Raw genomic sequence first — 12,162 nt, 5'->3', positions numbered from 1 at the left:
TACAAAATAATCAAGACCACTAGAAGCCAAAGAGAATTAGGAAAAGTTCCATGGAGGAAGCAGTGCTTAAATTGAGCTTTGAAGGAATTCAAGATTCTTAGAAGTGAAAGTGAGGAGGGGATGTTTTCTTGGTATGGTGGCTATCCTGTGCAAAGACATGGTGATAGGAGATGAAATGTCGAAATTTTATATAATTTTATATAAAATATTTTTGACAAAGACTCCATTTCTCAAATGTATAAAAAATGGGATCAAATTTCTAAGAATACAAAGCATTCCCCAAATGACAAGTGGTCAAAGGATATGAAGAGGTAATTCTCAGATGAAGAAATTAAAACTAACTTTATTCATAAGAAAAAATGCTTCAAATCACCAATAATTAGAAAAATGCAAATGAGAACAACCCTAAGATACCACCTTGTACCCATAAGCGGGCTAATATTACAAAAAAAAGGAAAATGATAAATGTTGGAAAAGATGTCTAAAAGCTGGTACACTAATAAACTGTTGGTGGAATTGTAAACTGATACAACCATTCTGAAGAGCAATTAGAATCAGGCCAAAGGTGCCTTAAAACTGTATATACCTATTGACTCAACAATGCTACTGCTAGATTTGTATCACAAAGAGATCAAAGATAGGAGAAAAGTCCTTACTTGTGTAGAAATATTTATCCCAGTTCTTTCTGTGGTCGCAAAGAACTGGAAGCTGAAGGGATCTCAAGAAATGACAAACAAGAGGATCGCCAAAATACCTGGAAAGACTTATATGAAGTAATGCAAAGTGAAGAGAGCAGAACCAGGACAATGTTGCACATGATAACAGCAATTAAGCATGATTATCAACTGTGAATGACAACAATTTTCACCAATGCCAGGATCTAGGACAACTCCAAGGGACTCAGGACAAAAAAAGGCTGTTCGTTGCTGTAGAAGGAATTGATGGAGTCTAAATGCAGATTGAAGCATTCTTTACTGTATTTCTTCCATGAATGTTTCTCTAGTGTAAACAATGTGTGTCTTCTTTCACAATATAATGAACTTGGAAATGGGTATTGTATGATAATAGGTGTACAAACGATATCATATTGCTGGCCATCTTGGGGAGGGAAGAAAGTGAACATGGATCACAAAATGTCAGAAAACAATTAATAAAAATTGTATCAGTATCTAATCTGGAAAAAAAAACATAAGAAAAAAGTTGTCCCATATATTATGATGAGCATTTCACAATGGCTAACTCAGGCAGGGGAGCTCAGCTCCTTTGTTTCAGTGCTCAGTGTGCCCAATGCCTATCTTTATCAAATATCATTTCCTAGCCATTGCTTTGGAAATCTCCTTCTAAACTGCTGAATGACCTATGAGTGACTCATTTCATCTCCATATTGGACTGAAACTACCAAGGAACTGGCCTGAGTCAGACCCAGTCTAGAAATTTGTTGAACTTTTCATTCATCCACATTGGCCTTTTTGGCCAACTCTCCTTTTTCTTCCTTCTTGGAACTCTTTCCCCTTGTGCTTTCAGACGTTAATTCTTGAACCTTTTCCCAGCCTTCCTGGACTGACTTCCTCTGTGGAACCTCAGATCGTGAGATCCTACCTCTTTTTCCACTGACTTCTTTGAAAACTCCTTTCTGTAATCTCTTATTAAGTGCTGACTAATCCTCCCATAATATTTCCTCATCTTACCCTCATAGCTAAAGACCTTGCTCATACTTTTCTGAGAAAATGAAGCCATTTGCTATGAACTCCCTCTTGATTTATCTTCACCTCACAGTTCCTTGATATCAACCCCACTTTCTCTTCCCTACCCTGTTCTGATGAGGAAGTGGTTCCCCTCTCTGTCAAGGCCAGTCCTTTGCCCATATGTCCTTAAACCCACCCTCTTGGATCTTCTTGAGGTCTCATCAATCATTCCTCGCTTAGTCTCCCTCTTATTCGGTTTCTCCATATCTCTCTCCTCTATTGCTTACAAACATGAGAACACTTTCTATCCTTAAAAAAAAAAAGCAAACTATGTTCTACTATGTCCACAAGTTATCACCCTACGTGGCTCCTTTTCTTGGCCAAACTCCTTGAAAAAGCTTTCTGCACATGGTACGGCTTCTTCTTTTCCTCCTATTTGTCAGCACCTTCTCACACAATTGAAACTGCATTTCCCCAAAGTCAACAAAAACCTCTCTCCATTCACATAACCACCACCCAAACTTCCATGACCGCTAGCCTGGATGATTGCAATAATTTTCTAATTGATCTGCCTTCCTCAAGTCTCTCCATTCCAGTCTAGCCACCATTTTCTTAAGTCACCAAGGTGATCTTAGTAAAGTCTAGTGGCTCCTAAAGAATCAAATACAAGCTCTTCATCTTGGCATTTAAAACCATTCATAACACTTAACTTATTCATGTCTGACTCTTTGTGACCTCATTTGGGGTTTTCTTGGTAATGATATTAGACTAGTTTGCCATTTCCTCCTCTTGACCATTTTATAAATGAGAAAACTGGGCAAACAGGGTTAAGAGTCACACATATAATGAGTATCTGATACCAGATTTGAACTCAGGTCTTCCTGAGACCAGGGCTAGCTCTCTATCCACTGTGACACCTAGAGCAGCATCTGTTGGACCACTAGTTATTTCCTTATTATACATTATTTCTTATCCAGCTAAATTGGCCTTCTTATTACTTATTCCTATATGATCCTTGTGATATATTGCTATTATCACCTTGCTCATATTGTATTTAAAATGTTTAATCAATATTCAGTAGGGAGATTGGACTATAGTTTTCTTTCACTGTTTTTTCTCTTGCTGGTTTAGGTATCAACACTATATTTGTGTCATAAAAGGAATTTGATAGTATTCTTTCCTCAGCTATTTTTCAAAGTAGCTTATATAAGATTGGAATTCATTGTTCTTTAAACCTTTGATATAATTTGTGATTTCATCTGGTCTTTGGGTTTTTTTCTTAGGGAATTTATTGATGGCTTCTTCAGTTTCTTTTTCTGAGATAGAATTGCTTAAGTATTCTATTTCTTCTGATAATTATGGACAATTTATACTTCTTGATGTTCATCTACTTAACGTAGATTGTCAGGTTTATTGACATGTAATTGAGCAAAATAACTCCTAATAATTGCTTTCATTTCCTCTTCACTGGTATGTTCACTCTTTTCACTTTTGATACTGGTAATTTGGTTTTCTTCTTTCTTTTTTTTTAAATCAAATTAGCCAATAGCTTATATAGTCTGTTGTGGTTTGTTGTTGTTGTTGTTTTCATAAAACCAGCTCCTCATCTTATTTATTAGTTCAATAGTTCTCTTAGTTTCTGTTTTTTTTTTAATATCTCCTTTGATTTTCAAGATTTCTCCCTTATTTTTAAATGGATGTTTTTAATTTGTTTTTTTTTTCCTACTTTTTCCTTAGTTGTGTAATGAATGGGTCAGAAAGAGGGTCACCACACTCATACAGGAGAACTGGAGGGAGATGGAGAAAGAGTTGAGAGAATGAGAGGGGGAAGAGGTTGATCTTCCCCTTTCTTCCCCTTAGGGAAGGTAGCCCACCTTTGTCTCCTTGAGGGACAAAGTATGTCTCCTCAGAGAGTGGTTCTGGGAGGTGGAGACTGAACTAGAGGCAAGAGCTTTAGTGAAATGGCTCACAGCTTCCCTTCTTGGTCTCAGCTATGGTTGAGAGACCAGATGGATTTTCCTGTCTCTGGGTCCTTTCAGTACACCAACTACCACTTCTCCTACCCCCAAACCCTGGAGTTACTCCTCTGCCCAGAGGAGAGGATTACTCCTTTGGATCTAGTTATTTGGATCCCTAGGATCCTGAGTTGACCCTCCTTTTTGGGGGAAAGGTATGGTTCTCCCCAATCTTCAGTCCCTTCCTTGGTGTCAGGAACTAGGCAGACCTGATCTAAGTAGTAGCACCTTATTTGGAATCACTCAGGGAAGGGAGAGGTGAAGGTATTAGGTGAGGAAAATGGGTAGCAGGAGTCCCTATTGATTAGCAGACTGACCCTTCCAAAATCTCAGGGGTCCAGGCCCTCGGCCTTGACCCCTTTTCTGCTGATTTGGTCTCTATGCCTCAGCTAATCTAGCTTGAGTAATGGAGTTCAGGACAAGTTGGGGAGAGAGCTGGAGAATAATCTTTGGGAGTCTTCAAATAGAGGTTGTACTTCCAATGAGGGAAAGCTCTCCACACCCAAGGCAGCTATTCCTTATCAGATAGCTTGCTTAGGAAGTGTTTCCTGTTATCAAGCCTGAGTTAGCTTCTTTGCAACACCCTATCCCCACCCATTGCCTCTGGGTACCATTTGGAACCAAAAAACAAGTCTAATCCTTACTCCTTGTAATCCTGACTCTTCAAGTCTTCTTTTTTTTTAAAACTAATCATCCTAGTTCATTCAACCAATCCCTATTATAAATGCCATGGACTAAAAGCTTCTTAATGTCAGTCGTCAACTATAGTCCCCAGAGCTAAACACTCTAGTGACAATGACAGAGACCAAAGGGATTATCACAACCCTATTTCCAGAAACTCTGTCTGCCTCCCTCTCCCTTTTTAACCCTCATTTTCTGTCTTAGAATCAATACTAAGTATCAGTTCTGAGATACAAGTGTGGTAAAGGCAAGGGCAATGAGGGTTAAGTGACTTGCCCAGGGTCACAGAGCTACAAAGTGTCTAAGGTCAGTTTTGAACTCAGGACTTCCAGGTCTGACTCTCTATCCGTTGAGTCACCTACCTGCCCCACCTCTGTGTCTCTTTATGTTGCCCAAGATCATATTAGCCTTTTTAGATGCCCCTATCACACTGCTGATTCATGCCTTTGTATCTACAGTATTCCAAAGCCTCCAGACACTTTTTGCAATAACTGGTATCTATCCATGCCTCTCCCATCTCATACTTGTATAATTGACTTTTGGGGCCTAAATTTAATTTAATTTAAATTCATCTGAGCATAATACTGAGCACATAGGAAGTACTTGTTCTTACACACACACACATGCACACATGCACACACACACACACACACACACACACACACACCTGTACTCAATTCAGCCCAATGCTCCAGTCCCATGATGGTGAACCCATGGCACATATGCCAGAGGTGGCACTCAGAGCTCTCTCTGTGGGCACACACAATGTGGCCCTCGCCCCAGTAGAATTTGCTACTGGAAAATCAGTGGAGCCAGGCTGCTTCCCTCCCCCACTCCATGCACACCTGAACATGTTTCTCACATCACTCACACCTCTGCCCAAAGGGGACAATTCCTCCCTTAGTAAGGCAGGGGGCTCACATGTGGTGTGAGGGTTGCAGTTTGGGCATTCAGTCTCTAAAAGGTTTGCCATCACTGCTCTAGCCTGTCAGAATTCTTTTGTTTCTTCCCTCTGCTATGATGTGGATTAGCCAACTCTACTAGCTTTGGGTCATCTTCAATTTTGATGAGCATGACATCTATGCCTTTATCCAGCTCTCTGACAAACCTTTAACAGAGGGCCAAGTACAGTTCTCTGGTTGGTATAGGTACTCCCCTAGAGACCTCTGGACATAATGACATGGAGCCATTAACAATTATTCCTTAAGAATGACCATCTAGATCCATTTTGGGAGGGGTAGGGCCAAGATGGCAGAGAATGTACAGGAAACTCATCTGATTTCTACCAAATTGCCCTCCAAAAAACTATGCTATAATGCCTCAGAATGAATTCTGGACCAGGCAAAGTCATTTTTCAGCCCCAAACAACTTATAAGGCTGTCACAAGGGATCTAGTGCACCAGGGTAGAAGTGGAGCACAGCACACTGGGACAAATCCCACAGAGGCAACAGTCCTTGAGCACAGCTAAAGCAATAGCCAAGGTGTTTGGAGCTCTCAGCCACAGATGATGAACGGGGTTGGACAACTGCTCAAGAGAAGATTATGGGGTCCCTTTGTTGGCTCTAGGTGCAAGACTCTTGTCATATTGTCTATTCCCAGAACCAAGTCATGGTCCTGGGGTAGAGTCACAAGAGGAGGAGAAGCACCAGCACTCACAGCCTCAGGGAAGCTGTGGACCCTGGTCACAGAGTGCTCTCTTCGGCAGCCCAGATACTAAGGGGTCAAGGAGGTGGGGTTATGTACAGACCAGAGCACAGGCTGGGAGAGGATTCAGCACATCTCATCTCTCCTTACATTATACCTCCTTGGAAGAACTGGAAGCAGGTATATCTCCAGTGCCAGATCTGAATGCCACTGCACAAAGAACTTGAAGCTTGGAACAGTGCTCCCTGCGCCAGAATGACAGAGCCCAACTTTAAAAGTGTTTTAAACTAAAGGAAAAGAGAACGTCTGGGAAATGAGCAAACAAAAAGCCCAAAGAAAGTTATTTCGGTGACAAAGGTATTTGGCTTTTTGGACTCAAGACAAACTCAGAAGACAACAAAGTCAATACTGCTATATCCAAAACCTCCAAGGGAAATGTGAGTTGTTCTCAAGCCCAAAAAGAGTTAATGTAGGAGCTCAAAGGGGAATTTAAAAGACAAATAAGAGAGGTAGAAGAAAAATTGAGGAAAGAAATGAGAGTGATCCAGGAAAATAATGGAAAAAAGAGTCAACAACTTAGGAAAGGAGCCACAAAAAAAAAATATACTGAATAAATTGATACCTAAAAAAAAAAAAGAATAGATCAATTGGTAAAAGAGGCACAAAAGTCCAAAGAGGAGAACACGTTACAAAGCAGAATCAGCAGAATAGAAAATTACTTGCATTTCCTAGCTGTGTGACCCTGGGCAAGTCACTGAAATCACATTGCCTAGCCTTTAGTGCTCTTCTGCCTTGAAACCGATACACATTATTGATTCTAAGGTGGAAGGTAAGAATTAAAAAATAAAAAAGTCTTCACTCATTCCTGAGCTTTTTTTATGGGACTGTGCCATACCTAAATTTGTGTGCAGCTACCTGGCCTTGCTTTCCATCTTCTCTCCACGTCTTTTTAAAACCTAAGTTGGTTGTTGAGCTCCCTGTGCATACATATTGATCTCTTGAGATGAATCCCACTTTTCTTCCTTATCTATCAGAATTGGTTCTCTTTAGATCTTGAGAATTTCTTAAGCAACTCACATCTCTCTTGGCCTGACATCTCCTGAGGCACATTATGTCATGGAATCGTAATTACTTTTCTTCCGAAGCTCTTGAAATCAACTTTCATAAAATTTGGGTTTTTTGTCAAGGCATGTGCAGTTTCCCTCCCATCAAAAACACTGATGGAATGTTTACATCTCCCTCAAAACCCAAGCTCTATGCTGTCTTTTGAAGGATGGAATTATCACTAAGTTCAGAATTTATTAGTTGCTTTACTTTTGTGAGTGAGAGACAGAGAGAGAGAACTCTAGGTAAATATCTGGATAATTGAAGTACCCCAATTATATCATTATATATACAGTACCTCTCCACCCCACCTATCCTATTTCTTGTTAATATTATGGTCATTGAGAGCCTTGGTCCTAGAATAGATGTCTTCCTACCAATTCCGTTATAACTTTTTTTTTTAAACCATTATCTTCTGCATATTGACTCCAAGGCAGAAGAGTGGTAAGGGCTAGGCAATGGGGTCAAGTGACTTTCCCAGGATCACGCAGCTGGGAAGTGTCTGAGGACATATTTGAACCCAAGACCTCCCATTTCTAGACCTGGCTCTCAATCCACTGAGCCACCCAGCTGCCCTCTCTGTTATACCTTTGAATTCAAATTTGTCCTCTTTGAATTAATCCTACAAAGTTTGTTGCCTATATGGTATTTTTATATAAAATCTCTTAAGGCTATAGATTTAATCTTCTAGGAATGTCTGATATAAATCCTATCTGGTCATTGTCAAATCCTTATGATATATAATCATATCTCCTTTTCTAAAATTTTATTCAATAATTTTGCTTCAATATTTATTAGAGATAATGGTCTATAGCAGTGATGGCAAACCTTTTAGAGACTGAGTGCCAAAACTGCAACCCTCATGCTGCATGTGAGTCCCCCACCTTACCGCAGACAGGGAAGGAAGCATTCCCATTGAGCTGCTGGGCAGAGGGGTGGATGATGTGAAAAATGTCTTCAGCTGTGCATGGAGAGGGGGAAGGGAGCAACCCCCTCTAGCATGCTCTGGCACATGTGTCATAGGTTCACCAACAGAGATCTATAGTTTCCTTTCTCTATTTTATCTCTCCCTAGTTTCAGAATTAAGGCTGTGTTGTATAATTAAAAGTTTGGTAAGAGCTCCTCTTTCTCAACTTTTACAAATAATTTATAGAATATATAGTATGCAATATCATTTATATAATATATAATAATCAACAATTAATTGTTGAGTGTTTGACATAATTCTCCTATAAATGAATCTGGTGCTAGGATTTGTTTTTGATGTCCAACATTATCTCCCCCTACCAACTGCACCATCTTTGGTTCTCCTCCTGTCCTGTCCCCTCCCTATACTATCTCCATCATTGGAATGACCTTTCCCCAAACTTAGTCTCTTTAAGACTCCATTCCTTAAAGGGCCCTCCTGAAGGACCATGTGTAAACCTCCAGATAAGAACGGTACTTCCCTATATTTTCCATGGCGCTTTTCTAGACTTTCCTCTTCCCCAGTTACATTATTCTACCCCATGCCAGAGTAATTTCTATTGGTGTCTAGTCTAATACCTGGCTTACAGTAAATATGTAAGTCCTTCTTCCCCACCTCACTCAGCAGATCTGAGCTGGACATTGCCTATATATCACTGTTCTATATAAGAAGAAACAGAAGCTTAGAGCAAACTGTATCAGGGACCCACATCCAGTGTCTGAACCGTGACTCCAATTCCTGTGTCCTCGCCCTGGGACCAGCCCTCCTCCTGGCAACTCTAAGCTTCTGTAAATAGAAGAGTAACAAGAAGGATGAAACTCGAGATGGCTGTGAGCCAGGACAACATTTTATTGGCCCTGAGAGAGGGTAAGCAGAAGGCAGACAAGTCGTCTGAGAGTACGAAGCATAATGGCGGGGCCTTCTAAAAAGAGTTGGCCACTGAAAGCATTTCTGGAGCAGGTAACTGAGAGATTGTCCCAGAAGGGCAGAAGGAACAACAGCTGCTCCTGGGTAGTAGAAGCCATGCCAGCGTGTGTGCACCCTGTGAGGGCAGAAGCTTTGGAGGCCGCCGTCCTATGAGGCTGCCCGTGCCAGTGTACAGATCTTTCCCAAGATTCTTTCCTTATTGTTCCTCACATTGGCCTTCGCATCTTCCAGGAGTTGACGCACCTCATCATCAGAATAGTCGTCGAAGCGGAATGTCGCAAACGTCTCACGTCTCTTCTTGATGACCTCTAAGACCCAGGGAGACAGAGAAACCATAATGTTACCAAGCGGCCCATTTTAGACATATGCCTCCTCATAAAAGAGCAAATGCACATTGGAAGAGAGCTAGGACAGCAAGGTGGCCCCGTGAGCAAAGCACCAGGCCTGGAGTTGCCTGGATCCACCTCCCCTCACCACCCCAAACCTCAAGGCTCCCCGGCTGCTCCACACCAAGATGGATCAAGTACACCACTGCAACGTGGAAGAAACAAATCTATAAATCCCCAGCTTCCAGGTTTCTTGCATGGCGCCCCTCCGTGGAATACCAGAAACCTTCCTGTTACTAGTCCTGCCCTGAGTCCTCTTCTCTCTCTAGAAGTTCCACTTTTGCTCTGTAAAAATCAGTCGTGTCAATCATTCGTTTGTCTTTCTTACAACTACATGCCAAAGGCCCTTGTTTTACGCAATGGGCAGGCTGCACGACAGAACAGATTATCCAGGAAGTCGGGAGTTTCTTCTCTAGGTAAAGCATTCTCCTGTTTAGTTCCCCGTATCACCCTCAAGTCTTCTGGTCCTCGAAGAAGGTGGTCAACAGCTCTAGGATGAGCATTCATGCGACCCTAACTGGCAGTGGCAGAAAAGTTTGGAGAGCCTGGCTAGACCAGGGGAGAGAGGGAAGGGTCATCCATGCTTCTAAGACCTGCGTGCCCCCCCCCCCCGAGAATTCCCAGCATGGAGAGGGCCACCCCCCACAACTCTGCTTTGCACAGGCTTGGATCAGTGACACCCTGTTGCCATCCTGCGGCTCGATTCTCTATTTCTGGACGCTCTGCCTCTGTTTCTCTCTCCAAGCACAGAGTCCTTCTCATCCTCCAGCATCCACGACATTGGAATATCTTAGTCCCAGATCTCAAGCACACCAAGCACTACTGACCGCTTGCCAGGCCACAGGGTGGGCCCATGGCTGACAAGAGCTTTTGGCAGCTCTCAGGAAGCCAAGCTTCACATAGAAGTCCAGAGATTCCAAGATCCTCTCCAGCAATTGGGTCTAGGCTGTTGTGGGATCAGGGACGAGCCAAGAGCCAAAGCAGTGCCCCGCAGGAATCCTGGGAACATGCTACTTGACACATTTGTGGAAAAGCTAATCCCGGGATGCTTACACCTAGGCCAGACTGGGCTCAACCCAAGTCCCTTCACCCAAACTGCTTTTCCTGGAGAATCTGTTTAAGCCTCGAATTCTTCCACCATCCACCTGGCTGGTACTTTAAGCCCTTACAAGACACTGGCTGCTGAGCTGCCCCATTTCAGGCAGGACTAGAGTGGAAGGAACTAAAGAAGGGATCACAGCTCAGGGCTCTCTGGAAACTAGTAACACATCTCCCTGCCTAGAAAGAAGCCTGCGCCAAAGCCCATGCTCACAAACCTCAGTGAGCATCATCCCAGACCCTGGGGAACCCTCTGAACCCAGAACCCCATCTCCACCATCCCAGTGGCTAACCGAATCCATACCTGGGCTGCCGCAATTCACTTTATTGAAAAGGGGGAAGTGCATGACCACAGGGCCCTTCTCCCTTTCAAAGATGTAGAAGTCAGAGGGAGCCTCGGCATCTTGGTCGAGCTTATCTTCATCCACCGGAGGGAAGGGGATATTGCAGGCTTTGCAATACTTTGCTGTATCTTTGATGGTCTGGAGAGAGGGGACACAGACCCACTCCCACTACCAACTGAGAGTTCTAGAGCCTGAAAGGCCTCTAGACACTCTCCACCCTCCCCCAACCCCAATCACATTTTCTAGATGGGGAAATGGGGGCCAATCAGAAGGAGAAAAGGACTGAACTAAAGTCACGCCATGATTGGGAGACTAGAACCCAGGTCTCTAAGCAGGGGATCTTGCTTGCTTGATTGCTCCTGACTAGGGCCTTTGGAAGGCGAGTGCCTTTCCCATTACCAAAAATGGATCCCCTTCACTGAAGTCAAAGGAGAGGATGATGTCAGTGTCCCGCACTGGGGGCAGGACCAGGGGATAGGCACAGTTGATATCCAGGCCAGCATCCATCAAATACAGATTTTCCCGGTCTGTGAGATCCTTGTCCTTGATGTCTCCTGAGAAAAAAAAAGACCAGAGAACCTCTCACAAAAGCCCAGGATCTTGGAAGTGGCCCTATCCATTCCTGAATCAGGACCACATGAGCAAAACCTCAGACATGCCACTCAGTTCATTCCTATGGCCAGCTACGGCCTTACCCGCCATAATCAGTGCAGAGACACATTATCTTCCATTCACTAAGAAGAATTCATTCTATTGGGGACAGTGAGGTAGCTTCACTGGATTGAGATGGTGGGTCCTGGGTTCAAATGTGATCTTGAATACTTCCTAGATATGTGACCCTGGGCAAGTCACTTAACTCTTATTGCCTAGATCTTACTGCTTTTTTCCCTTGGAACCAATACACAGTATGGATTCAAAGATGGGAGATAAGGGTTTGTTTAATTCATTCTATTGATGCTCCCCCCAATTCCCTACATATTTCCCACTCATGTTTCCTTTCTCTGCCTTCTTACTTCTTTTTCTAGTCTCCCATGCCACAAGGATGACCTTTGGTGTGATGGGGAAGAGGGGAGTTGACAGAGAAGGATATTCTGTGTTCTAACATTGGAAGGGTAGTCGTGGGAAAGAGGGATTTGATCTGCTCATCCTAGAAAGCAGAATAAGGAGCAATGAGGAAGGCACAATTTGATAAGATATGTAAAAAATAGACTCGAATACAGGACTACAATCCCCACAAGCCTTTGCTCCACTTCCCCAGAATGCCTTGTAATCTCACCTGGGCCAAGATCGAGAAGGTATTTAAACTGATT

The 12,162-nt window shown here is 42.9% G+C and overlaps 1 protein-coding gene and 1 long non-coding RNA gene across 5 annotated transcripts in view; one reads left to right on the top strand and one right to left on the bottom strand.

Annotated features, from left to right (window-relative positions):
• Nucleotides 1-12,162, top strand: part of LOC130454036 (uncharacterized) — a 60,340-nt gene that overhangs the window by 37,219 nt on the left and 10,959 nt on the right. The window lies entirely within an intron of this gene.
• LOC100029998 (cytosolic phospholipase A2 gamma-like) overlaps nt 8,923-12,162 on the bottom strand; it is a 39,044-nt gene continuing 35,804 nt past the window's right edge. For all 4 annotated transcript variants that reach the window (XM_056796828.1, XM_056796826.1, XM_056796824.1 and 1 more), the window contains exons 14-16: nt 11,252-11,406; nt 10,813-10,990; nt 8,923-9,332 (exon numbers count right to left, since the gene is read on the bottom strand). In XM_056796828.1, coding sequence (XP_056652806.1) covers nt 9,172-9,332; nt 10,813-10,990; nt 11,252-11,406 — 494 coding nt within the window. In that variant the 3' untranslated portion in view covers nt 8,923-9,171. The remainder of the gene's footprint in view (nt 9,333-10,812; nt 10,991-11,251; nt 11,407-12,162) is intronic.

Source organism: Monodelphis domestica, chromosome 4 (assembly GCF_027887165.1).
Source record: "Monodelphis domestica isolate mMonDom1 chromosome 4, mMonDom1.pri, whole genome shotgun sequence".
Classification (NCBI taxonomy): Eukaryota; Metazoa; Chordata; class Mammalia; order Didelphimorphia; family Didelphidae; genus Monodelphis; species Monodelphis domestica.
The sequence above is the reverse complement of the archived record's forward strand: the minus strand, read 5'-3'. Positions and strand labels throughout refer to the sequence as shown.